At 49.3% G+C, this 26,776-nt stretch overlaps 1 protein-coding gene across 2 annotated transcripts; it reads left to right on the top strand.

The window, feature by feature from the left end:
* Positions 1 to 25,043, top strand: Slc37a2 (solute carrier family 37 member 2). Of its 2 annotated transcripts, none has more exons than XM_028755865.1 (18): positions 1 to 124; positions 13,774 to 13,855; positions 14,305 to 14,398; positions 14,514 to 14,592; positions 15,956 to 16,091; positions 16,502 to 16,578; positions 17,536 to 17,702; positions 18,184 to 18,221; positions 18,511 to 18,663; positions 18,993 to 19,083; positions 20,127 to 20,189; positions 20,524 to 20,609; positions 21,238 to 21,286; positions 21,423 to 21,496; positions 21,719 to 21,797; positions 21,923 to 22,020; positions 22,263 to 22,327; positions 23,999 to 25,043. In XM_028755865.1, exons 1-18 carry the CDS (start codon positions 66 to 68, stop codon positions 24,012 to 24,014), a joined length of 1,506 nt encoding a protein of 501 aa, XP_028611698.1. In that variant the 5' UTR covers positions 1 to 65; the 3' UTR covers positions 24,015 to 25,043. The 2 variants fall into 2 exon arrangements, with proteins under 2 accessions (XP_028611698.1, XP_028611697.1); XM_028755864.1 differs by having other exon boundaries at positions 22,534 to 25,043.
* Positions 25,044 to 26,776: the final 1,733 nt, after the last annotated feature.

Raw genomic sequence — 26,776 nt, 5'->3', positions numbered from 1 at the left:
TGGAGGGGACGCGCGCCGGGCTCTGCACCCTCCGTAGTCCCAGCTTCGAGTACCGGCGCCGCAAGATGCGGTCTTCCCTGGCTCCGGGTGTCTGGTTCCTCCGTGCCTTCTCTAGGGACAGCTGGTGAGCAGGGCTGGGGAGGGAGGCTGCCTGCCAAGACGCTCAGAGACTCACTCAGGCGGCGGATGTTTCTGCTTGTCCCCGGAGTGGGGGATGGGGTAATAGTTCTATCTGGCAGGGCCCCTACGGTGGCGCAGGCGTGGAAGGTTAGTAACACAGAACTATTAATTCCACATTAGCCCAGATTTCTGTATAACCCCGGTGAAGAACAGGGTGTCTGTGTCTAAAAGTCTTCATCCTTTCTGGTTTGCCACCTGTATCTGCAAACACAGGCGCACCGGCGGGTACCTGTAGAGTGCCTCCGAGTCTTATCTGTGTATCTAAGGGATCCGGATTTGGCTGTGGGGAACCGAGGCCAAGAACTGGTAGAATATAAATGGAGCCAGAGAGCTTAGGTCCCCTCTTGATTGGATTAGGTAACAAGCCAGAAATCACTGATTCTGTTAAGCCTGCCTGGGGGCACCGTTCCAGTCTCAGGGATACCTAGCCAGGGCAGATCTCTGGGATCAGATCTATAGCTGCTCCAACACTGGTGGTCACCCTTAAAAGTGTGAGCTGGCATTTCCAGCAGCTGTCCCCACCACCACAAGGTCACCCTTGTCCTGGGAGAAAAGGTTTTAGCCAATCTCCATTGAGCTTTTGGAGCAGTGTACTTGGTCAGCAAGAGGTGGGAAAGGGAGGATGTTAAAATATTTTGTTAGTTACCATCATTTATAAAACTTAACAAAATAGTCAGTTGCTGGCTTCTTTTAAAAAAAACAGATGACACAGCATTGCCAAATCTAAATTCTCAAACTAAGGGTCGTCTTTAGATTGGGCAGATATTTAGTGATCAATTTGGCCTGGTTTTAAAAAGTGTCATCATATACAAAATCCTTTAGATGGTATATGTGGTCCTTTTAAAATTGGGACCTATTAAACAGCTTTGTGTTTTTTGAAAGATATAAAATGACTCTCAAAGGGAGGCGAACATGAATGTGAAAGAGAAGAGTGTGTTGGCCTCATAATGAAGGAGCTAGAAGATGTCATAATTGGGTAGAGAGAGACTCCAGAGGGGAGTGGAGAGTCACCGTTCAGTGGCTGTGGACTGCAGCGATGGGTGTCACACAGTATCTTTCTGTCCCTGATTTCAGCTGCCCTGACTTTTACATTTAAAGGTGGTTGAGATGACAATAAGGTTTTCTGCTATGTATATTTTACCACAATTTTTAAAAGCATAATACAAATAAACTCATTTATACATTAAGACTCCTGAAGCTATCTCACTAGCAGACATATCTTATATGACTTACCAATTAGCTACCACTTCAGAGAGTAAAGTTGCTCGGTGTCAAGAAAAGCTAAAATTGGGATAAATGGCAGACTAGATTCAGATAATCTGGAAGGTATTCTCTCTCTAAAACACTGTTTTCTTTACAGACTCTGTTTCACAGTTGTTGGGTTTTTTTTTTTTCATCTCTAAGAAAAAAATTTGATCACAAAATATAATGGGTCTCCTTAGATTTAATCTCATTGTTCACTTATGTACAGCAAAAGCTTTAATTAACCAGGTAGGTCACGGACAGGTTAAATGTGTGCTGCTGGAAGTTTTCATAAGGACTGTTTAAAAAAAATTTAAGATGTGTGTGTGTGTGTGTGTGTGTGTGTTTGTGTGTCTGTGTGTCCTTTGGCAGTGGTAGTTCATGTGTGTCTCTGTGGAGCCAGAAGTCAACCTCAGGTGTCCGTCTTCAGGAGCCATCCATCTTAGCTTTTGAGACAGGGTTTCTCACTGGGACCCAGAACTTACCAGTGAGTTCCCCAGAGCTATAGGGTAGCTCCAGCCTGTCTCTGCCTTCCCTGGGAGCGCAGACGCAGCCACCACCTTGTCAGGCTTTAACGTGAGTGCTGAGGATGAAGCTCTGGCACTCAGCGTGTGCAGCAAGCTCTTTGCCAACTGATGCCAAAAAAAAACCCTGTCTTCACCAGATTCCACCTGCTGTAGATTTGAGCAGATCCCTCTTTCTTTGCGCCCCCGATCCCCTAAATATCATAAGGCTTTTCTTTCTTTCTTTTTTTTTCGAGTCAGGGTTTCTCTTTATAGCCCTGGCTGTCCTGGAACTCACTCTGTAGCCCAGGCTGGCCTCGAACTCAGAAATCTGCCTGCCTCTGCCTCCCAAGTGCTGTGATTAAAGGCGTGCGCCACCACTGCCTGGCTCATAAGGCTTTTCAATCCGAAAAACTGACTGACGTTTTTCTACCTGTAAGATGGGGAACTCAGAAAACCACTTTCCTTGGAGTGTTCTATTAGTATTGAGTCCATACAGTAAGCCTCAGTTCCTTCAAAGGGACTGGTACAGTTGATATTAAATAGACATCCTTGTTGCATACAACATCCAGGCAAGGCCTTGGTTATATAATCAGTTCTAAATATGCTCCCATTTAAAAAAGAAGAGATTCTCATTGAAGCTGTAGAGATAGCCAGATCACCCTTTAAAACAAGAAGACTCACTGTAAGTTTCTGCATTCTGAGGAGTTCAGGTAAAAAAACAAAAAACAAAACACAATGCCTATTACTATTAAATTGTCATGGGTTATGGATCACCTAAAAGGAAAGACAAAGGTCTTCCTTATCCTGGCATCCTGAAAATGGAGCACTATAATAACATTTCAAGTATAAGTGACAGTCATTGGTAGTTCACTTATTTCTGTGTGATTAGTGCTGGCTCTGCACGTCCTGGCTTAGCAATCTCTGGAACTCAGTTTCTCAGGACGAGCAGAAGAGTCTCCCTAACTGTCCACTACCGTGCACTTAACATCGTTCAAGTGGGACTGTCAGAAGAATAAGGGCTCGGTTTATAAGAACGAACAAGCACGTGTTCTAGAGAGGAAAAACTTTTAGATACAGCAAACAAAAATTCTGAGATGGGCTGAAACGATGGCTCGTTCATTAAGAACACTGGCTACTCTTCCAGAGGACCCAGGTTCTATTCCCGGCAACCGAACGGCAGCCCACAGCCTTGTATCACTCTAGCTCCAGGGGATTGGACACCCTTTGGCCTCCATGGGAATCAGGCACACAGGTGGTGCACAAATATACATGCAGGTAAACAAACACTCAAACACATAAAATAAAGATAAATACATCCCTAAGAAATTTGAGATTCGTTCACATAATATGCAGAGTGTAAACAACAAAAGAGTAAGTTTGGGGTAGGTTCCTAAGCCTCTGATTGTAGGTGAGGATCACTGGCCTGGGAAGTTACCGTATTTCAAATTAAAGAATTGGAGTTGTTAGCCAGGCATTGGTGGCGCACACCTTTAATCCCAGCACTTGGGAGGCAGAGGCAGGCAGATTTCTGAGTTTGAGGCCAGCCTGGTCTACAGAGTGAGTTCCAGGATAGCCAGTGCTACACAGAGAAACCCTGTCTCGAAAAACCAAAAAAAAAAAAAAAAAAAAAGAATTGGAGTTGTAACCTATGTAACATTTTAGCTGGTAGCTGAAATTGTGATAGACAACTCTGCATGTTGCCATGAGACAAAGCAACAGCAGGACCAGTGGAAACATGTGGCTAGGCCTGTAATTGTCCGATATTCAGGAAGCTGAGGCTGAAGGATTGTCAATTCAAGGCCAACCTGGGCAAGTAAGAGAACCCTATTTCAAAATAGAGAATTGGAAAAGGCTGTGCTCGCTCAAAGTTTACTGGTAGAGCGCTTGCCTAGAACACGCAGGACCCTAGTCTCAGTGCCCAAATACCACAAAAGAAAATAACAACAACAAAACAAAAACAAGCAAGACAAAACATGGTCAGAGACAGCTTCTGAAATCTGTGTAATTTATCATACAGAAATTTCTGAACTGTTTATACAAATAGTGGCATTTTCTCTATCTGAGTTTAATGTAGAGAAAACTGCTTTCGTCTTCTGATTTCCCGGTGACGCTAATTCTTACTGATTTGCATTGCTTTGCAAACCCATTCTAGTTATCAGGACTTCTCTTTTTAAAAAGGTAAAAGATAAAATCTAGATGGTTTTCCGGGAACTGTGATTTTCACCATTACCGCGAAACAAGTCTCCAAGCCTGAGCCTGCCCCAACATGATTTTATCCTCTCACTTGCTTCTTTCCAGACTTAACCCTTGCACCTACTATAATCCAAGGCAAATCGCATTCTCATCCACAAAATATATCCCATAACCACACGTGGCAAATGCTCTACCTACAACCTACAACCTCAGCCCAAAGTAGCATATATCAGGCAGTAGCATATAAAATGAGGGTGAATCATGATAAAGAATCCATCATACAACAACCTCTCAGTACAGGAATGGACACAACACAGTCTTCTAAACACACACCACTTGTGCAGTGTCTTTTAAAACTAAGGTCTCAGGTCTACACCGGTCTTGAACTGCCGATGTAGCAAAGTGTGACCTTGAATCCCTGGGCCCAGGGCCTTGTGTATGCTAGGCAAGCACTCTACCATCTGAGATACAGCTCAGTCTCACTTTCATACTTAAAGGGAGACTAACAGTTATGCTCTGCAAAGCTCAAGACATACAGGGATAGGAATCCTTTTACCACTCTGTGCTTTCGAGCCGTTCTCTTTTTAGAGTCTCTGTTCTCATCAGGAGAGGCTAGGTCGTTCTAGAGGGTATGTCTGATAGCTCACAGAAAGACATCTGACTTCTGTGACTGATGGAGGACCCTCAATAGATGTTCTCTTCCGTTTTCCTAAAGACTGTGGTGACTTTAGATGTTCCCCTGGCCCAAGAACCAAAGTATAGTTCTGCTGAAAAAAATGTTATACTGAACTCTGGGGGTCCCAGAGGAAATGAAAGCATCGTCTCAGTGTCTTGGAATTAATGGTGGAGCTAGAGAATTACTGTACCCACAGCAGTCATCGATCTTATTTTTATCATGTTTTATTATTTGGTTTTGTTGCCCAAGGTGTGGAACCCAAGGTCCTGGGTAAGCCAAGCAAGTGCTCTTCTACTGAGCACTGAGTTAGCAATTTTAGAGGTAGCCCTGCATGCACTGAGTGTCAAAGGGCAATGATTCATATTTTCACGGGGCCTTTTCAGGTCAGTTGAATTGATTTTGAAGAAAACTGCCTCCCGTGAGTATGTCTGTGAGTATAAAGCATTAGATACAGGTAGTGGTAGAAACTGCTTGGCATGTAAGAAGCCTGCAGTGACTCTCTCTGCGGTTCCCTAAGATCATTACAAATGATGTCAAACCCATGCAGATTTCCTGTGCTAAACAAAACCTAAGCTGAGGCGGAGACAACAGGATAAGGACTGAGAGTGTGAAAGAAAGTTAGTAGTGAACTCTGTCGCACACTGCTCTCACACGTTCCCTAAGGAGAGCATCGAAATAGACATGAAGATAACAGACAGTCTTGGACTCTTCACCTGTGAAATACGGATAACAGGATACCTACTCCTAAGATTGCTGAGGTTTAAAACGGAAAGCGCCTGGATGGGTGCCAGGCTTGCGTTAAGTCCTGAAGAAGCTTTACTACTGACTGTCTTTCTATAAGCTTTCCATGCAACTGTATACCATGGATTACTAATTTGTCTTTTTTTTTTTTTTAATGAACCGTTAGTTCCTCCGTGGAACGTACTGATAAAAACGAGAGACGGAAAAGCATGTAGCTTGTGTAGCATTGTGTCGCTGGCAAATGACTGGCTTGGACTTGGATCGAGGTTAATCTGACTCCTAAGCCTTTTGTCTTCCCACTGTACTGATGATCCTGTGGGTGGAAAATAAGAAATTACACTGTCATTTGTCATTTTAGACAAACCACCTAATCTCTTTGAGGCTACGTTTCCTTAATGATAAAAGGGAAATGGTGATATGTATATCTCAGGGTATTGATAAGATTAAATGAGAAGCTTGATTTTTACATTTACTTAGTCCTTTAAAAAATTATATATATATATAAAATTATATATATATGGTTTGGTCTTTTTTTTCCAAGACAGGATTTTTCTGTGCAGACTTGGCTGTCCTGGAACTAACTCTGTAGACCAGGCCAACCTCAAACCGACTGCCTCTGCCTCCTTGGTGCCGGGATTACAGGAGTGTGCCCTCATGGCCCAGCCTTAAAAGAATGTTTTTAATTGAAATAGAATTACATCACATTTCCTCATTATCCTTCCCGTAACTCCTCCTCCCAGCTCCCCTCCCTCAAGTTGATAGTCTCTTTCTTTATCTTTAAGATACATATGTAAAATGAAAAGCTTCCTTTCGAGGCCAGCCTGGTCTACAGAGTGAGTTCCAGGACAGCCAGGGCTACACAGAGAAACCCTGTCTCAAAAAACCAAAAAAAAAAAAAAAAAAAAGAAAAAAGAAAAGAAAGAAAAAAGAAAAGCTTCCTAAAGGCTCAGTCGTTGGGATTTGCTAGGCAGTTGAAATTGTCGTCGTGGAAGGGATTCACCTTGGGAGGAGGCCACCTTGAATCATTAAATCTGTCAGTCTTTGTCTGGGTGCTCCTTACTTGGTTCTCCAGCCAGAGGGAGCACCGTGTGCCAGAAAGCAATCCCTGGAGTGGGGCTGGGAGCGGGTGACACCAGGTGTGTGGAGGAGTGGAGGCCGGCAGTCTGTGAAGTTTCAGCCCAGTAGGTGTGAGTCCACGCCCTGTCAAGACCAAGTAGACCACCAACCAGTTCATGGTGCTTCTGAGCCACCAAACACCCAAGGGGGTCCCCAGCCGCAGGTCCACCTGGTTCCTTGCCTTGTGTGCCAGTATCTTCATGGACATGCCTGGGGGCAGCTGACATCATAGGCATCTTTCCAGAGAGATGACTGTGGCTGGTGCTTAGAGGGCTGGGTGAATTTCCTGAGGCCTTTTGAGGAGGAGAAACTCAGGACCTGGAGGAGGGACCAGGTGACACAGCAGCTGGATGAGCAGGAATGGGTGTGGAGGGAGCCGGCTCTCCCAGGCAGGAGGAGCGAGAGCTTGACTCCCACAGTTTGTATTTTCCCCATACCTTAATCTTCCCCGGGGAAGCTGGGTGATGCTGGCAGATTGATCTGCATTGCGGAGGTGGTGAGGAAGATAGAGGAGAAAAATACTCAAACACACACGGAGAGATGCTTTCCGAGTTGGATATTAGTGCACCCGTTGGCATTTGTCAGTCCCTGTGACAGTTGTGGGCAGTGCTTTATTCTTTTATTTTAAAAATAAAACTGAGGCTTGAGAGGTTAAACAGCTTTGCTCAAAAGTCACAGTAAGTTGGCAGAACCAGGATTGAAGGCTCAGCTTCCTTTGGCTTAAGTCTGATGTCCTTTTCCCTATCCTGTGGCCAGAGGGCTGGAATCAGATCGGAGTTCCAGATGGTTCCTGTCTCTCATCTTATTTTCCTGGTTCCTTTAAAGAGATGCTTGATAAAGGCAGCAGAAAGAACTGCTTAAGGGACTGGAGAGATGGCTCAGAGAACTAACTGTTCTTCCAGAGGTTCTGAGTTTAATTCCCAGCAACCACAGTGGTGGCTTTACAACTGTAATGTGATCCAGTGCCCTCTTCTGTTGTGTCTGAAGACAGCAACAGTGTGCTCATGTTAAAAACAAAACAAAACAAACAAAACTGCTTAAGGAGAGCGGGTGAAAGCCAGGGCTGCCTGGTCCTGCAGAGGAATGACCCCGGGGATGCTGGAGTCTCTCATCTTCCGGTTACCAGCATGTGATCTGGAGGCCCATCCCCCACATCTCAACGCAGCTCGCAGCAGCTGCTTTCTGGGCTTCCTCTTTTCCCCCTGATGTTTCCTCTTTCCCTTCTTAAAGGACAGAGCCATGTGACACCCCCTCCCCCAATCCCCACCCCATTGAATGGGGCTGCCAGCTTAGCCCGTGTGGACTGTCTCGGAGGCAGCAAATGGCTTGGAGTTGTCTGCATAGTTGGTCAGGATCTTTCTTTCAGTCGAGCTGTACCAGGACTCACTAAGATTAGAGTTAGGCAGTCCCAAAGTAACACTAGCCCAAGGCACAACAGCTGTCATGGGATAACAAGCCGGCCCACGGAACCCCATGTTTCTTGCTGGGATTGAATGTTGGATTAGGTAGATCCAGTGGGCTTAAGGCTGTCTCAAGATCCTTCCCAGAGAAGAAAACACTGGCCAGTAACCACAGGAATTAGAGCTTTCTAGATAAAATTTGTGGCTCAGGTGATTATCTATCTATCTATCTATCTATCTATCTATCTATCTATCTAATCTATTTGAAAGAGGAATATATATATTTGAGAAGGAAGCCAAGCCAAATAGGGAAGCCCTAAGAGCCCAGAATGAATGAATGCACAGGGCTTGAGCTGTTAATGGTGTAAGTTTGTGGGCTTCAGAAGAACTGGCCAATAGGGACAGAACCCCGAAATCAGACTCTGCCCCCATCTGATTGTCACTAAGTTGGTGTGATGGTGGGTGGGGGACCTGGGTGGGACATATCACTACTTTCTTAACCTGTAGCTTAGGCCTTGGGCCTTGAGTTCTGCATGCTCAGGGGACAGTGAGGCTGAGGCTAGGACTAGGCCTCCTAAGGGTCCTAGAAGGAAGGCCAGCATCCTACTTCCCTGAGTGGCTGTCACCGTATTCCCACCTGGGGTCTGTTCAGAATACAGCCTTTGTTCAGAGCACTCTCAGTCACTGATCACCACCCCTGCTTCATCCTGGGACAGCCTAGATGACCGACATCAGGATGTGGCTCCAGGTAACCTTGGCACTTCCCCTGAAGGGGTGAACCCGGTGACCTGTTCCTGGGTGTGCCGGTGGAAATTCCATTTCTTAGCTAGCTGAGCCCTAAGCCATCCCCATCTCAGAGTAGTACCTAAGACCCAGCTGGAGGAGGAGGAGGAGGAGGAGGAGGAGGAGGAGGAGGAGGAGGAGGGGCTGGAAGAAGAGGAGGAAGAAGAGGAGGAAGAGGACAAGAGGCCTGAAATTCCATGGGTTTGTTCCCTGCCCCAAGAAAGCTTTCTCCTCAGAGGCCTTCCTAGCCTGTCCTGTCCCTACTCGCTCTTGCTGCAGACATGACTCAGGACTCTACCCCTGGGTATCTGTCCTCGGCTGGCCCTTCCCCACTAGGATATCTCCCAGTGTTGGTAGAGGACTTGGTAGAAGGTGAGGGTGGTGGCCCAGCCCAAATTGATCCTGGTCTGGTTGTCACTGTACTCAGCCCTCTATCCTCTTCAGAACCTGCTGACCCTAGAACCGGCACACCCAGGAACAGGTCACCGGGTTCACCTCTTCAGGGGAAGTGCCAAGGTTACCTGCAGTCATATCCTGATGTCGGTCATCGAGGCTGTCCCAGGATGAAGCAGGGGTGGTGATCACTGACTGAGAGTGTTCAAACCCCCATCATCTCTAAGTCATGGCAAGGCTATCAGAGAAATAGTTGTAGAGCAAAGAAGGAGGTGGGGGACAAAATTGACTGAGCAGAGGGACCTGTTTCCACCTCTCCAGGGATCAGAGGCTGCTCTTGGGGGTCATGATGACTTGTGGTGGCGATGAAGGTACTTAGGGGTGGTGTTTGTTCATTATCTGTTACTACTGTGGGACACCTTGTTCTCTGCTCATAGCCCAGAATCATTCTTAGTGCAAAGTCTTAATGAAGTTGATAAAGCTATTATCGAGGTCTTGGGAAAGAATAAGTTAGATTGTCAGCTAATACTTAAGAGATAGTAGTCCCTCTCTATCTGACTTGGTTATTCAGTAACCAGCATATGGTGAAGGAGGTGGGACTCTAAGAAGTGCCACCTCTTGCTAACAAAAAGACTAACAGGGTCATGGGACAGCTGTAGTCTTGGAGCATTCCCCGACATGTTCCTTGGCCACTGGACTGCTTGTCCAGTCCAGCTCTGCACTGGGGTAGCCATTCCTTGCCCTGTGGCTCTACAAGTCTTCTCCCTGCACCTCCTATGGGGCTTCTGGTTCCTGAGAGAAGAAAGGGCTTGTGAGAAGTGAAACCTGCAGGTCCTGCCCTGCTCAGAGTCCTCAGCTGTGAACTTGAGTTCCTTGAAGTCTCAGTCTAGCTCCACCCTTAACCTACACCCCCCATGTTCCTAGGCCCCTTTGATGACATCATCTGGGGCCCTTGTCATGAACACCTAATGTGCCCTGAAAGGAGCACTGACTAGTAAGAAGGAGGCCTAACTCCAACACTGCTGGGGCCCAGCAGTCTTATGAGCTTAACCTTCTACCCTCCAGAGGCCAGGCAGGAAGCCCCAGAGGAAACCAGTGTCAGGCTAACACCATACAGCACAGGTTAGAAACCCTGGCTCTCAAGGATCCTGTGTTTCTTACTAACTTAGGGGTCAGGTTTTTGGTTGGGAAATTGGGATCTAGGTTGGGCAGGTCCCCGCAGAGCTGGGAAAAAAAAAATCACAGATCAGAATACCAGTATGGACTGGCTGATCTTCCTGTCTGCCCTGAGGAAGATCTCAGCTCCTCAGAGTCACTTTCCTGTATGGTTGCAGACTCTCTTGCAGCTACCCCACCCTCCGTAAACAAGGGAAGGAACTAGCAACCCTAGGTCTTTGTGTCCTAGGAGACTTAGGTAGGCATCCTCAAGAGATAGGGTGTAAGGGCTAATGGCCTCCAACTTTCTGCCAGGCAATGAAGTCCTGGAACTCCCCTTGTAAAATCAGGAGCTCCAGTTCTTCTTCCCGTGCTAATGTGAAACAACACCAGCCGTTTTTTAAGTGTCCACTGGGTATCAGGAATGCTGTAAGATCTGTAACAAGCCATCTGTCAGTACTTCTGTGAACAAGGTGAGAAAGCCCTCCTCCAAGGAGTAAACAGGTTTACTCCTGCTGTGTATCTATAAGTGGCTAGCAGGATGGAAAGGCACATGGATGGGCACCACCCCACAGTGAGGAAGCTCCCATTTGGCTTCACCCGGCTCATAGCCAAAGCTCCCACTCCTAGGAAGGCCTCACCCTTCCAGTGTCTTCTCTTCCTCTTCAAGAGATAGCCCAAACTCTACCTCTTGGCACACAGAGCCCTGCCTGGCCTGGGCCCTACCTCATCTAGCCACTTTTGCTTCTGTGCTTGGTTCAGTCTCCTCTTCCACTCTTCCAGATATCCTTAGCCGTGCAGTGTTCCCACACTGGCAGTGTTATTTCACGCCTGTGCCTTCGTGATGCTTCTTTCCTGGCCCATCTCCCAGCCGTGGTTGACCTAGCCATCTCCTGCTTGATTTTGAAAGCAACCATATCACCTGGAACCTTTTCCTGACACCACTTCTATCCCACCACCGGGTTTGGTGTCGCTCCTGTGTTCCCCTGGGACAAGGCTTCCTGCTGTTATGACACAGTCACTCCAATTCTCCCCATGTGTTTGTTTCCCCCACTGACCTGTGAACTGCAGAAGGCAGGGCCTTTCTTCCCATTTTTCTTGCAGTGGCCCGATCCCTAGTGTGACATGGTAGGCATAGAAGTGGTTGCAAGGGAAGTCTTGTTTTTTCCAAGAATATTTGGATTTTTAGATTTGGCCATTAGTATGTCTGTTCTCTGCGATGGCTTTTCCTACCTACGGTTGGAAGGGTCAGAGCTCTGGACGGAACAGATAAGGATTGAGATCTGGGAACTCAGGTGGGAAGAAGCCAGGGAAAAGTGGGCTGGACCTGCCTCCCTGGGACGCTCCTGGTGTGTGGGAGTAATGCAGTGTGGATATTGGGAGTTGATGTGAAGGGAAGGGTTCAAACAGCTGGCTTGGCCTTCTTCGTGCCTCCTCAGTTGTTTGCAGCTCATGGGGCATCTAGCATGTCTGCTGAGGTACAGCCTCTGACTTCCCAGGTAACACTGGGGTCTTCTGTTGACCAGTCATCACTGGTGTGCTCTCAGGGGATCCAGTGGGACTTGCGTCCCTAAAGGTCTTAACCGGAAAAGACCTGATATGTCATGACTGTGACCACACACATCTGTGGCACTGGCACCTCTGTGTGGTCAGCCAAGATGAGTGACCACACAAGCAGAGCTGTGTGGCACTTAAAGGTGGTACCTCAGGTACCCAAGGACTGGGATGAGGGTGACATAGGTGGGGGTGGGGCTGATGCCACAATCTATGTGCCCTTGAAGAAGCCAGAAGCAGAAAAGGCTTGCCTGGTGAGTGAGTGGAGGTTGCCAGTCAAAGCTGCCTGCTTTATCCTGGATTAGGCAACATCCCAGTTAACTATAAGGTTGCAGATTCTTTTCATCTATTGCTTTTTTGCCCAGGCTAGCTGTGTACTCTCTCTAAAGTTTCTCAGAAGATTCTAGAAATTCCTGAACTAGGAATTAGCTAGATGGCAATTGGTAGACCTGGAAAACTTTGGTGTCACCAAGCTTTTTGATGTCAATCACTGGGACAGGCAGGCGTCTGGGGTAGTCTTGGCTTCCTTGACATCCCTAGAAGACCTGTGTGAATTCACATAGGTACCTTAGGAACAAGTAGCCAATGAGGTACTTTGAGATTGGGTCTCATTCTGTAGTCCAGGCTGGCCTCAGAGTCCCAATCCTCCTGCTGCCTCAGCCTCCTGAATTCTGGGACAACAGGTGTACACAACCATCCAAGGTTTAGAATTAAGAATACAGCACAGAGAATAGAAACAGATACCTAGGTAGGAAATTTAAATCCAGGGTGAATCGAGACAGAGTTTGGTAGCTCAACTCAATTCAGGCTCTGCAGAAACACCTTTCATTTCACAAGAGGTGGCCTGCATTGCTTAATTACATGCTTGGGGGAAGTGAGTTTGGAGGCAGATTACCAGACAGAGCAGGGTGAGCATCCAATATCTGCCTTACATCCATGAAGCCAAGGGAGATGAGCGTTCCAGGGCCTGCTCACCCTTTCCCCCACCCTATTATTTAATGAGCAGAGGCTTCTGCTGTCTAACATTTTCTTTCAGGCTGGTTTGTTTGCTGGTGGGTTGAAACCACCCTCAGTCCCATTCTGAGATCTGTTTTCCATATACCTCCTGGTTCCCGGTTGCTGAGTCAGTTCAGCTGATGCCTTGCTGGGGAAACAGTGACTCAGCAGGGTGCTGCAGGATCCTCCGCAGACCCTTGGGTGGGTGGGTATGCTGCTGTGGAAACTTTGAGAGACTCCCTATCAGACTGCTTTTTCCATCTGGCTGGCCCATGAGATAGGCAGGAGGGCAGAGGAGGGAGCGTGGGTTGTGTGAGCCACAGAGGAAATAACGGTTTTTCTGTCCAGTGGAATCGACTGGCCAGGGACCCTGAGGGAGAGGACTCAGGTCTTGTCACCAGCCATTTCGGCTGAGTCATCTCTTCCTATAGTCCGGGCCTAGTTTGCTGTCATCTAAGTGCAAGGGAAATATGGACCTCACTCTGCAGACAGACCCGTCTCTCCTTTAATCCCACCCCATGCCCGTCTGTGGCCATACCTGTTCTACACAAACAGACACTAAGACAGCATTGCCTCAGAGAGACCCTAGAGGGACTAAGAGGTTGGAAAGAAGGTGGCAGGAGTGTTTTTTGTTTGGTTGTTGTTGTTGTTGTGTGTGTGTGTGTGTGTGCATGTGCAGTGTGCATAAACAGAGGTCCTTTGCTCCCAGACACTCCTGGCCTCTGCCCCAGGAACTTATGTCTAGAAGAGAGCCTGAAGGCAAAGTGTTGGCGGTGCTGAGGCCTTGAGGATGCTGTAGCCTGACTTCTGACTTCGGGGATGCTCCTCTCTCCTCCAGGTTCCGTGGCTTCATCCTGCTGCTTACCTTCCTCATCTATGCCTGTTATCACATGTCCAGAAAGCCCATCAGCATCGTCAAGGTGAGGCTGGTTGGTAAGGAAGAATTCGGGGCATGCTGGGCCTGGCAGGTGTGTGCTGCAGTGGGATGCCCTAGACCTCCCAACCTACTTTTATCCTGGTCACTGGGCCTGACCCTTCCACCTGGCAAATACCCATTGTTGGTGACTCTTACCTAAAACCCTCCTGCAATGTTTCCTACACGTTCCTTTTGAGTTCACCTCCCAGACAGCACCGTTGGTTGGTGTGGGTAAGCTAAGAAGGCAGGGGGTCCAGGCTCTGTGGATTCCATTCATGAATATTGGTCGGCCACCTAACCCCCACTGGAGAAGGTACTGGCAGGAAGGAGCATAGACTGTGGTCGGAAGCAGTGGTGTTTATGATTGAGTCGAAGGTTTCTTGCTTCTCTCTGGGCCAAGTGGGCTCCAGGAGATGGTATGACCCTTGACCCGTTTATGCCATTGCCTTCTAGAGCCGCCTGCACCAGAACTGCTCAGAGGTGGTCAGACCCGTTAACGACACCCATGATCCCAATGATACCACCTGGTGCAGCTGGAGTCCATTCGGTAAGAACAGGGCACATGCCACCTCTTAAGCCCCAATCCCTCCTTGGAAGTGAAAGGGACTTTCCTGAGGGGGCAGCCACCCAGCCAGGTTTCTGTCCTTTTCATCTGCTTTCAGACAAAGATGACTACAAGGAGTTACTGGGAGCTGTGGACAATGCCTTCCTAGTGGCTTACGCCATTGGCATGTTTATTAGGTAAGAGAAACACAGAGCCCCTGCCCCTTGGGGAAGCCGGGGGTGGGTGGGTGCTTCATAACTGCTATTTCTCCTGACTGACCTGGGGCTGCAGGCTAATGTGAGAGAGATGGCTCTGTGTGGGGCTGAGGCCAAGGCTCCATCCAAGCCATCAGCCCATGGCCAGCCTTCTTCCTTCTCTGTGATCACCAAACAGTTCTTCCTCCTGCTGCTGATGGACTCCAGCTATTAGCAGGCCCTTTTCTATAAAGCTTCATGGATGCTCCATTTAAGGAAGTGTTGGTGGGTATGACCAGGGTTCTCTAAGCACAGCCCTGGACATGTCGATTCCCAAGGAGAGCTTACCCACTGCTGTCTAAACTATACAACCAGTGTGGGTGTCACTCAGCAAACAGAGTTTGCTGCCAGCCATCACTGATAGACAAGGCAGGGTGTGGCCTTCAAGGAGGTCACAGCATAGCAGAAGGACCCTCAGCTTAGCAGTTAATTGAACACTGTTGAAGTGTTGGGTAGTCACGTAGCACAAGCTTGGATTGGAGACAAGGAGTTAAGGAAGGCATCGGAGGAGGTGAGCCTTGAGATGTGCAGAACCATGGGTGTTGGCAGTGAGGAAGGACACCCAGGCTGGAGATACCGGAGAGCACAGTGAGGAGAGTAGGGAACAGTGTGGACGGCAGGTGGAGCCTTTCACAGGGTCACCAGAAGGGGTACAGAAGCAACAGCCAGAGACAGGGCTAAAGGATAAGATAGTTTGCAAAGAGCCTGCTCCAGAGTATGGAATGGGAGAACCATTGAGCGAGGCATGAGGGAGAAGCTGAGGTAGGATTGAGGCAGACAAGGAAGGTTGCAAGCTAGCATGACTGCTGTCTAAGCTGCCGAATTGGGGGGGGGGGGGAACAGGTGGTGTTCAGAGGCTCCCACGATGAAAGGAGGGAGAATTCAGAGAGTGTTGAGTGTGCATTTCGTTAGGGATAGCCAAGTAAAGGTATCCAGAAAGCAATCTGAATATGACCCGGGAGCACGAAGGGACCCATGGGACCCAAATACATGCAGGAGGGGATGTTTCATGCATCATGCCAGGTAGAACCACCAAGTTGACGACAGAGACTGTGCTGGCAGGAAACACGTGACATGGAGTGGTCAGCCAAACAAGGAAGGACATGGGCAACAGAGTTGTCAGGGTCATGTCAAATAAAGCAGACGATCCCTGGAAGGGAGGACGGGGGTCAGCCTTGGAACACAGTAGGACACAGATCAGCACTGACCACCATGGCCACAGTGGCTTCAGTAATATGGGCCTAGAGAGGGGGGTAATAGAGTGGACATAGCATTAACCTGGAGCTCACCCCATCTTTCTCTCCAGTGGAATCTTTGGGGAGCGGCTACCCCTGCGTTACTACCTCTCAGCTGGAATGGTGCTAAGTGGCCTATTCACCTCCCTCTTTGGCCTGGGTTACTTCTGGAATATCCACATGCTCTGGTACTTTGTGCTCATCCAGGTATGAGTCTGTGTAGCGCTTGGGTCTTTGCTCCCCTCAAAGAGAGGTCCCTTTGGGTCCCTGGCCATCCCCAGGTCAGAGCAGACGGAGACTTGATCTCCTTGTTCAATCCCTTCTGTCACCCTGCTCAGAACCCTGTTCCAATCCCCCAAAGTCTCAAATGACTGGCTCAGTGAGCTTGCCTTGGGTACTGTACTGAATCTGCCTGGGATGCATGAGAAGTTAGGTCTCAGCTCACACGATCTTGAGCTAGGAGAAGCCAGCTGGTGTGACACTGTGTGTGGATGTGCAAGTGAGGGAAGGGCGTGATTTGCAGTGTGGGGTGTGTGGAGGGTTCCTAGCTGTTTCATTGAACCACCTCTACCCAAGGCGCTTGAGGTAACTCTCACCCCCCCTTCCTTCTCCTACAGATCTGCAACGGGCTTGTTCAGACTACAGGCTGGCCGTCTGTGGTGACCTGTGTTGGCAACTGGTTTGGGAAGGGAAAGTGAGTGTAATGGGGGAGTGCGAATGACCCTGATGGGGGACACCGGATGGTGAGGGTTCTGGAGTAATTTCAGGAGAAAAGATTAGCAAAATGTGTCTTCTTGCTGGGTCTCACCCACTGAGAAGAAATGTCTCTGAGGCTAAAGAGCAGTGCTATTTCTCTGTCTTTAGGATCTAGCCCACAGAGCAGGCAGCCTTAGTTATAATTCCTATAACGGGTGAATTTCCATTTTTGATTGAAGATAAAAGGCTCCACCACTCTGTTCTTTTAGACTGGCTTTTGTGTTAGCTTGCTTCAGTTTCTCGCCCTCAGCTCTGATGGTCTGAGCTGTTCAACTGTTGGCTCTGGGGGGTTACTGTTTTTTTCAGTATGCATGGCATCTCCCCACTAGATGCCAGTAGCAAAACACAGCAAGTTATGGCCATTGAAAATCTCCAGGTGTTTCCAGATGTCCCCCCCGGGGCCGAAACACCCCCCCCCCCCCCCCCCAGTTGAAGACTACTGTTTTAGAGTGATATTGACGGGCAACAAAGAGAAGAACGAAAGCTCATGATCTCCCTGTGGCCAGAGTTCCCATCTGTGCTTATCCTAGGGGCAGGCTAAAGCAATGGCCCCCAGGCAGTGCTATCACCTGCTTGACAGCAGCCTGGGGCTTTGCTGCACTATCCGGGGACTCTGAGAATATCAGTTGTGGGTACATCCCAAAGACTAGAGGCAGCCAGCCTTTTGAGCTTGGCTAGGCCTGTTATTTATTTATTTATTTAGGTTTTTTTTAGCGTAAAATTAATTTTATAACTTAAAGCTAATTTAAAATAAAATTCAATCAATGAAAAACATACACACATCACTTATATATTTTTTGTGTGTTTTTTTATTTTATCTTATTTTACTTATCTACTTTACGTGCCGCCCACTGCCTTCCCTCCAGTTACCCCCCTTCTCGTCCCTTCCCTTCAGGCGAGGATTCATCATGGGCATCTGGAACTCGCACACATCTGTGGGCAACATTCTGGGCTCCCTGATCGCTGGAGTCTGGGTGAACGAGCACTGGGGCCTGTCATTCATCGTGCCTGGCATTATCACGGCCGTCATGGGCGTCATCACCTTCCTCTTTCTTATTGAATGTGAGTGGACACTTCCCACCCCCCACACACTCTAAGGTTGTACATGAGACGAAGCAGATGGATACCATGTGAGCATTGCTGCTCAGGGTGTTGGATGACTAGCTCTGTGGCCCTGAAACTGTCTTTTCATCTGTAAAGCGACAGTAATGCTTGCTCCATAGGATTTCTGAAGGTATGAGAGGGACAACGTAGCTTTAGTGTTTTCTCTGTAGTGTGTGCTCTGCCAAAGGGCTGTGTAGACAGCTACTGGGTTTTCCCCACTCTCTGACAGCCTTGAGTTGGCAAGATTACAGCTACTAGTCCAAGAGGCAGTTAGGACATGGTTTCTAGAAGAGTCAGGCAGGCCTAGATAGCCTACTCCCTTAATGCTGGGGGGCCACATGGGACTTGTGAGGCTAACTCTGCACTAGCTTGGACCCATTGTAAAGTGAGGGTCTAACCTATTGGCAACCTTAGAAAGGTACATGTTTATCCCCCCCAGATCCAGAAGATGTGGACTGCACCCCTCCTCGGCATCATGTGAGTTTGCTAGCCCAGCCCTGGCCCTGTCCTCCTCACCACATCCCGGGAACTGACCATGGGAGGGCCAGAGTTGGAGGAGAGAGCTGTGGTCTTCTAGTGACTTCACAGACCCAGTTTGGGGCTCTTAGGTTAAATGCCCCACAACCTGATGCTCCTGCCAGCCCAGGAGAGAGACACACATCTTCCCCAGGATAGGCATCCCCTACCTCTCAACAGGGCTGCCCTTCCCCTTAGAGAAGGTTGGTTATGGCCCTGCCCACAAGGAGGGACCATCTTCTTTACTCAGGACGACCCGGAGAAGGAACAGGACAACCCTGAGGATGCTGTGCACAGTCCCTACAGCAGCAGGGACAGTACTGTGGACATTGCAGCCAGCTCCTCCAAGGAGCAGGGCCCTGAGCCTGAAGCCATCAGTTTCCTGGGGGCACTCAAAATCCCGGTGAGAGGCTTGTGGAATGAAAGGAAGAGAATCTCTAGTGTTTTTCATTAGATTCGAGGGGGTGGGGTGCTAGGGGTGACAGGCGGTTTCAAGGAGTTCCATCCAGACTCTGGGGGGAGCCCCTTGAGAAGGACAGGGTATAGAGGAGGCCTATCTTGGCATGATATGCAGCATTAGATGCACTGCTGCCATTAGGACGGGTGCATATTTGAGGTTGCTTTGGGTGGAAATGATGATAGTCGTGGGGTAGCGCTAGTCACCTGGGGACCACCACTAGACTGGGGAATCTCTTGAGCCCCTTTCCATCGTGTCCGTCTTGTGTTTCCCAGGGCGTGATCGAGTTCTCTTTATGTCTGCTCTTTGCCAAGTTGGTCAGCTACACCTTTCTCTACTGGCTGCCCTTGTACATCTTCAACGTGGGTAAGTCCCCGGGGAAGAGGAGCTGAGAGAAAGGGTCTCTGAGGAGGCCAAGGCCACTTCTGGTGCAGAAAGGACACCATACTTGGGTTTCATTCCAGTACACAGGCAAGGTTGAGCCCCATGTATGTCTGCAGCCACCTGGCCCCTAGGAGCTAGTTGGGCATTAGGAACAAAAACAATGGTCAACTTTGCTGGCACCACGATTCAGAGAGCCATACCCCTTGCCCAAGATCTTTTACCCAGAGCTGCTTTCCTCTTTCTCAGCTGTGGGAAGAGACAGCAACTGTCTACACACACACACACACACACACACACACACACACACACACACACACAAAACACATGTACTCTGAATGGGAGACCAGGAAACCATGGGGATTAGTCATGGCCAGATCTCAAGCTGTAGCTTGACCTATAGCTCTACATGAGGGGCCCCTGTCTCTGATACTGGCAGAGTCCTCGGGCAGTTTTGGCAGACACTGTGACCCAGTTTTGTGGCTTTGTTGCTGACTTCAGAGTATGAATCAGCCTTGAGGGTGGAATTACAAGTCAAGATTCTAGATGTTCCCCTTTTCTAAACCTAGAGTCCCCATCTTCCTCCAGGTCTCCTTCTGTGGCTGTGAGCATCGGTACAGACCTAAGGTGGCCTGCCTAGGAAAAGCCCCTATGGAGCTTGCTTCTAAGTCAGGAGTGGGTCAAGGAGATAGCGGCACCTATGCTCAGTCAGAACCATTATACTCCAGGAGAAAAAGAATTGGAGAGGCTCTCATGGTCCAGGTACCAGGCCTGCAGGAGAGGCCTTGCTGTGAACGGTCTAGGACATCCTTCAGGGAAAGAGAAGTTTAGGACGTTGGCCCTGAAGGGGTATATGTCAAGCTGCTGCAAACTCATCTTGTAGCTCTAGCCAGTCACTTGACCATGGAGCCTCAGCTTTTTCCTTGGACTGGAGTAATGCGTCATGGGAATTCCTCTAGCTGTGTCGTTCAGGAGTTTTGTTCTAAAACCTCCCTGAGAGTCTGATTATGTTTTTGTGTTTTCCATAGCCCACTTTAGTGCCAAGGAGGCCGGGGACCTATCCACGCTCTTCGACGTTGGTGGCATCATAGGTGAGGCCCTGTCCTTCTGTCCTGGCATGCTGTCTTTCTGTTTGCTTCTACACAGAGGTACAGAAAGAAGGGACAGCTGGCTGTGATCTGGCAGAGAGGAAAGGCCTCCTAGTGTATTCTCATTTCTGTTCCTGCTAGACTGGGTGGGCCTGAGAAAAATGATCTTTGCACTCTGGTTTCTTGGAGTGATGGGAACAAGGGAAGACTACAGAGGGAGGTGGTTGATTCTTAAGGCCAGCCCAGGGTGGGGCTGGGTGTTGGGACAAAACTGAGTAGCAGGTAAGGAACAGCATGGTGGCGTCAGGGACAGCGTGCGAGTGAGAATGTGTTTCAGGTGGCATCATGGCTGGGCTCATCAGCGACTACACCAATGGCAGGGCCACCACTTGCTGTATCATGCTGATCTTGGCCGCTCCCATGGTGCGTACAGTCTCAGCGTGCATATGCTTGGGATCCACCTCTATATCTGCATACATAGCTATGTCTTTGTTCATGTGTATATGTGTATTCCTGGGCACATGTAGAGGAAAAAAAAAGCAAAAGACAGCAGAGGACCAGGCTCTGTGAAAGAGACCAGGATTAATAATCCCAGAATGGGATTAGTGATTATCTAGCCTTGGTGGAGAAGAGAGACACCAGCTCCGACATTTTTCCTTTGACCAAGGAACAATAAAGAGATTGAGGATAGACACGAGAAGATGTTTTGGGGGAGAGGGATGTGATAGAACCATACATGGAGGTACATGCCTGTAATCTCAGGATTTGGGAGGTAAAGGCAGGGGGATCAGAAGTTCAAAGTCTTCCTCAGCTACAGAGTGAGTTTCAGGAAACCCTGGGTTGCATGATACTCATTTCAAAATCAGAAGGAAAAAAAGGAAATTAGAGATTACCATAGTTAGACCATCTATTTTGAGACATGTAAAGACCTGAGATGTTTGGAAATACAAGGCAGGAAAACCAAGTGATATATGGAATTCCAGAGCAGGCGGGGGCTAGTCCAGACTCAGAGCTAGCCCAGCAAGAGGAAAACATGTCCTTCTTCCTTCAGATGTTCCTGTACAACTACATTGGCCAGAATGGGATAACCAGCTCCATAGGTGAGGACACCCAGTCACTGTGAGCCTCTGCCTGGGGAACTCCATGACAAGGGCAAGGACGTACGTCACTTGCTCTGGACTTGGGGCTGCGCACAGCCCCTTATCTCTAATTATGCCATCTCTGCTGTCTTCCCAGTGATGTTAATTATCTGTGGGGTCCTGGTCAACGGCCCTTACGCACTCATCACCACAGCCGTCTCCGCTGACCTGGTGAGTGGGCCACTTGTGGGTACCAGGCTGGTCTGAGGGTACAGTCAGGGGCTCTGTCTGCAAGTCCATCTCCCCTCTCCCCCGTTCCCATCTCTTGTCCTGCAGAACCTACACAGGTTCTTTCCTTTCCACCTCAGGGCCCCATCACCTCCCACCTCAGCACTGCTCTTCCCGAGTGGTTTTGCTTAGCCTGAGCTGTCCCACTCCGCTCTGTCTCCCCAGGGCACACACGAGAGCCTGAAGGGTAACGCCAAGGCCCTCTCCACGGTCACGGCCATCATTGACGGCACCGGCTCCATAGGTTTGTACCTGGTTTGGGTACCTGGCAGCCGAGCCCCTGCCTTGTTACGGGTGGACCCCCAGGGGCACCGCCCAAGGTGGTCGGGGAAGGTATGTATATTGCTTTCATGAAACCGTTGTGTATAGGTGCTGCTCTGGGGCCCCTGCTGGCCGGACTCATTTCCCCCACAGGCTGGAACAATGTGTTCTACATGCTCATCTCTGCCGACATCTTGGCTTGCTTGGTAAGAGGTCCCGGGCTCCACAGATGTCTGTTGGGGAATGCTTTCTGTGTACAGACTGGAACTTTGGTATAAAACACTGGGGCTTCTGGGATGGTGAGAATGGCCGCCGCCCTTCGCTCAGAATTACTTCCTCCTGTGAGGAATGCTGTTCACTTACTGTCTCAGCCACCCATCCCATGGGTCAGCAGAGCCTGGAAGCTCACAGTGTCTCCCCTTCCCTTTCTACCTTGAACCCCCCACAGCTCCTCTGCAGGTTGGTGTACAAAGAGATCCTGGCCTGGAAGTCGGCCCGGAGCAGAAACAGTGGGTGAGTTTCCTAGCAGTGGAAGCCATACACCTAACCTCACTTCTAGGACTCCACCCAGGGCTCAGTTACTCTGTCCGCAGTCTGTGCTGGTCCATTGTGGGCCTCAGGAACCCTGAAGCAGCGCCCCCTTGATGTGCTGTTGGACCCCCCATCCCACTCCACAACTACTAACCTTGCCTCTGTTGTCCCCCCATGTGTCTCCATAGCTCTAGTCTGGCCCTAACCCACCCGCGATAGTATTTTCCTCAAGTCCCATGACTTTTGTGAGTATTCTCTTCAAGTATGACTAACACACCATCGGATGCGGGCTGCCTGGGAACTCCTCTCCTCTCCTGCGTGTGACCAGCCTCGTGCCCTCCAGCTTTCTCTGTTTCCTTGGGAGCCATACCCGGAGATTCAAGCTAGTCAGAGCACGGTGCTTGGGAACTATTTCTCCGGGCATCTGAGATGCTACCGAGGGCTTTGAACACACCCGTAGGGCAAAGGGGCCAGAGATCCAGAATCTTCTCTTCTTTGAACTGAGGCTTAGCTCCGCCTCCTAAATGTCAGAAATCAGAGTCATCTGACCCCTCTGCCCGGGCTGTGTCGAAAAGGGCAAGGACCAATCAAAGCCTCTGGAACAAATCGCTAACAGTGCTTAGTCCGGTGTGGTTTCTGCCTGGTGTCCAGAGGTGGCGGGTGTGGAAGTCACAGAGGTCAGTGACTGAGTCAGAGGCTGAGGTGCTGGTGACTGGGTGACTGTCCCTGGGGCCTTTCTGGCTCTTTGTTTGGCACAAGTATCTCACTAAGAAAAGGAGCTGGCAAAGCCTGGACCTGGGCTGGATGGTAAATGTGAAGACCCGTCCCCTGGGGTCATGATAACCCACACAGCATCCAGGGAAGCACTTCCTCTTTAAGAAGGCATCAAACAAGGAGGAAACAGGGAAGCAGGAAGCAGTGGTGCACGTGAAGGCATTCACAGGGTCTGCCCTGCCCTGCTCTGGAGGACAGGAGCAGGGGACTGGACAGCATAAGTTTTCTCCTTTCACCTCCACTCTCTGGGCTAGGCTTGAAGGGAGCCAGGAAGAGAAAGAAAGGGAGAAAAGTCCATAGTGAACTAGAGTAGAAGCCAGGCTCACCTCACTGGAGCTCAGCTCTTAGCCTCCTTGAGAGACAGGTGTTCTCATTTGAGGTTTGGAGCCAGTCCTGGTAGAACCTAAAACAGAACCCAGGTTTGTGGGGGTGGCTTGTCTCTCTGTAACTGCAGCTCTCCCAGGCTGGTTCTTCCTGGAAGGCCCATTAAGAAATGGATAGTGATTTACTGGGGCAGGGAGAGCTCTAGGCTGAGAACCCGAAGTCCCGAGAGGTACTTGGTTTCTCTGTACACTCACCTCTATCTAAGACCTCGGCAAAGTCCTCAATCTCTGCCTCGTTGAACATAATGGGGATGTTTGCCTCAAATGCCTGGTACAGTTGGTCTGAGGCGCAGAGAAAATGAGACAGGGAGTGATGCTTTTTTTGTGAACTGGCCAAATGTGGCAGAAACACTTTGTTTTCCATATTGTTTGGGCTTGTTAGCGCCTGCCCAACAAGTGAAGGGAAGCCCTAATTATCAGCAGTAGATATGAAAGGCAGAAGCTTATTAACGTGTGCCTTACTTTCTCTTCCATCCCGTCTTCCCTGTTCATGCAGGTACAAACAAATCTGAGGCCTCGAGTGGAAGAGCAGCATGGGCCGTCCCGTCCCTGCTGGGTACCCAGTGGGCTCCCTATGAGCAAGTGAATGGAAACTTCCATCACGGGGAGGCAAAGCCTCCTGATCTAACCGGCCCAGCCCGAAGCTACACCGCCACTAAGGAAGGGTACAGAAGACTCTATGGGAAGGGGCTGCTGAGCACCAAGCATGGGGAAACGGCAGCCTTCAAGGACTGAGCTCTGAGAGCTGCAATCAGAAGGAATGGGCTGAAAGCAGAAAGGAAGGACACGGTCAGACTCTTGCTTGTTTGGATTCCAAGGTCTGGAAAAGGTGCATCTCTCCTTCCCATGTTAAATTATAATCTCTGTAATTATCCTGTACCTAAGAGGGATTTCACCTTGGTTCAAAGGTGCCGGGCCTCTGTCTGTCTCTGTCTGTGAATTACTCTTTCCGTATTTCCCCAAGTAGGACCCCTCTTGATCTATCCTCCACTTGATATCCTGTTGATAACTCAGCCACTTTGAAGCCTTAGCACTGCCCTTGCCGAGCCAAGGCTTGGCTGGGGTAAGGGAGCTGTCATGAGTACTGATGTCGCTCTCGGGCTCCTGACCATGCCCTCCCTCAGAGCCCAGAACCTCCCTTGCCTCACCCTGAAGATGCCTCAGTGGATGAAGACATTGGGGTCAGTGCTGTGAAGACTAAGGGGTGTTGTATACAACGGCAAATGCCAGTGTGAATTAAGCACTGGGTGCTGACATCCTGGCAGCTCTCCTGTGAGAACAAACAGGAAGTGGCCATAGAAAGGACTTAACCCTGAACATAGGTGCCAAGTTTAGCAAGAAATGAAGATACCACTGGAAACATCTGAGTAACTGCTGCTTAGCAGTTGCTAGGAGACATCTTGCAGCCACCCTCTGCCTGGTGTTCTAATCACGTGCCTTCCACTCTTGAGTCCTGGTTCACAATATGCCAGGCTGACTCCTGGCATTTCCGCCTGACCTCTAAGGTGCCCATCAACACCAATACAGATTTCCTTTGCCAACTGTGCCTCTGTTTATCTTTGGTCGGGCCTGGCATAGCAGCAGCCATGGGGCTCAGGAGGGGCAGTGAAGCATTGTCACATGAACAACAAAGATTGGTGTTCTGGGGCTGTGACAGCTGGCATTCCCAGAGGGTATTACTCATGACATTGATAACACATGCAATCCAGCAGGAGCCTAGACCCCTCCCCCATACAAGATACATCCATTGCGTTTACTAGGATGTCGCAATAAAATATAAAGCTCACCTGTCTGATCCTCACTTTGGTTCTGCAAGAACCTCTTAAACTCAGGACCTGGTACAGGACAGGGGCTGACACATGGTAATCTGCTCAGCGTTCAAGCCCGGAAAGACTTTATCTGATATTATGTGCAAAGGACAGACTTTAAGGCAAAGCTGTGTTACTTCTGTCGGCCACTAGATGGTGATAGCATCCCGTGGTAGAGTCCAGGGCAGGCAGGTGTGGCCATTCCTTTTCAGAGAAGGAACACTGCTTCCCTGACTCCCAGATTCCGCCCTACCACCCTCCGGTGAGGTCAGGGTGGAAGGAGTGGTTCTTGGAGGTCTTCCCCGTCCCAGCCTCATTGCTCACCACAGTCTTCCTGTCTCCTCACCTAGAACAGGGGAATAACACTGCTCGAGGTATAGGGTTGGTGTGAAGGGACATAAGTGTTAGTCACACTAGCTGCTCTTGTCTCCTTAGCAGAGGAGACAGCATATGAAAATAGAAACAACACGCAGTGACCTAAGTTGAGGGCTACATCATTTGTTAGTCCAGACCTGAAGTGACGGGGCTGGTGGATAGGGCTGGTAGCGGTGATTCCAGTGGCTTCAGATGTGACAGTATCTGAAGGAAGGATTCACGGGCCTTGGATGATCAATATGACAAGGCAGTGAGAAGCAGAAGACAGAAGAAGCGAACATAAATCTTGTCGGGCTATCCTATGCTAGGATAAGGACCAGCGTATGAACAAACAAACACATGCACTCCAGGCAGGCAAGAGAGGCATTAGACAGCTTCAAAAGATTTGTGGGAGCCCAGAGTCAGGCCTCAAAAGTGAACCTACCTAGGCTGTAGGTATAAGAAGGGGGTTGGGGAAAACTCTATAGGTTGGAGGACCACCACCACCACCACCCCCACGTACCATTTGGCACTCACTTGCCAGGCCGGGTTCTCTGTACCCTCCTCAGCCCCTCCCAACCCCCCAGCTCTGAGCACATTTTGTTCACCAGAGGCCTGGTACCTGTCTTCTCACAGGCCTCTGCACTCACACGGGGCTAATGCAGGAACATTACGTTAATTAGTTATTCATTTAATTTAACTTCACATTTGGTCTCAATTAAGCTTAAAATGTTCTTCCTTATAGATGCTACCATAGCACGTGTAATTAAAAGGCAATAACTCTTTGTGTTTCTCCTTTAGAGATCCATTGGGAGGCTGGGCTAGCATGTGTGAGGAGGGGCTGGTGGGGAGGAGCTGGAAGGGAAGGAGCCTCCTGTAGAGCTGAGTATTTTGAGGCTTTGCTGAAGGTGTGAGGAGGGACCTAAAAACGGCTCCAGACTGAGGGTGGGGAGGGCCGCTGTGGGGAGCCCTGAGACCTAGACAAAGCAACAGATCTTTTGTCCGGGAGGTTGTGGGAGTGAGGGAGGTTTTCAGTATGGAAGGAGGCCGTCCTCATAGCTGGGAAATGGGACCCTCTATTCTGTAGTAAATGCAATGCCCCTCACCCAGAA

This window comes from Grammomys surdaster, unplaced genomic scaffold, assembly GCF_004785775.1.
Source record: "Grammomys surdaster isolate TR1022 unplaced genomic scaffold, NIH_TR_1.0 126086, whole genome shotgun sequence".
Classification (NCBI taxonomy): domain Eukaryota; kingdom Metazoa; phylum Chordata; class Mammalia; order Rodentia; family Muridae; genus Grammomys; species Grammomys surdaster.
This window is presented reverse-complemented; position numbering and strand designations above follow the sequence as displayed.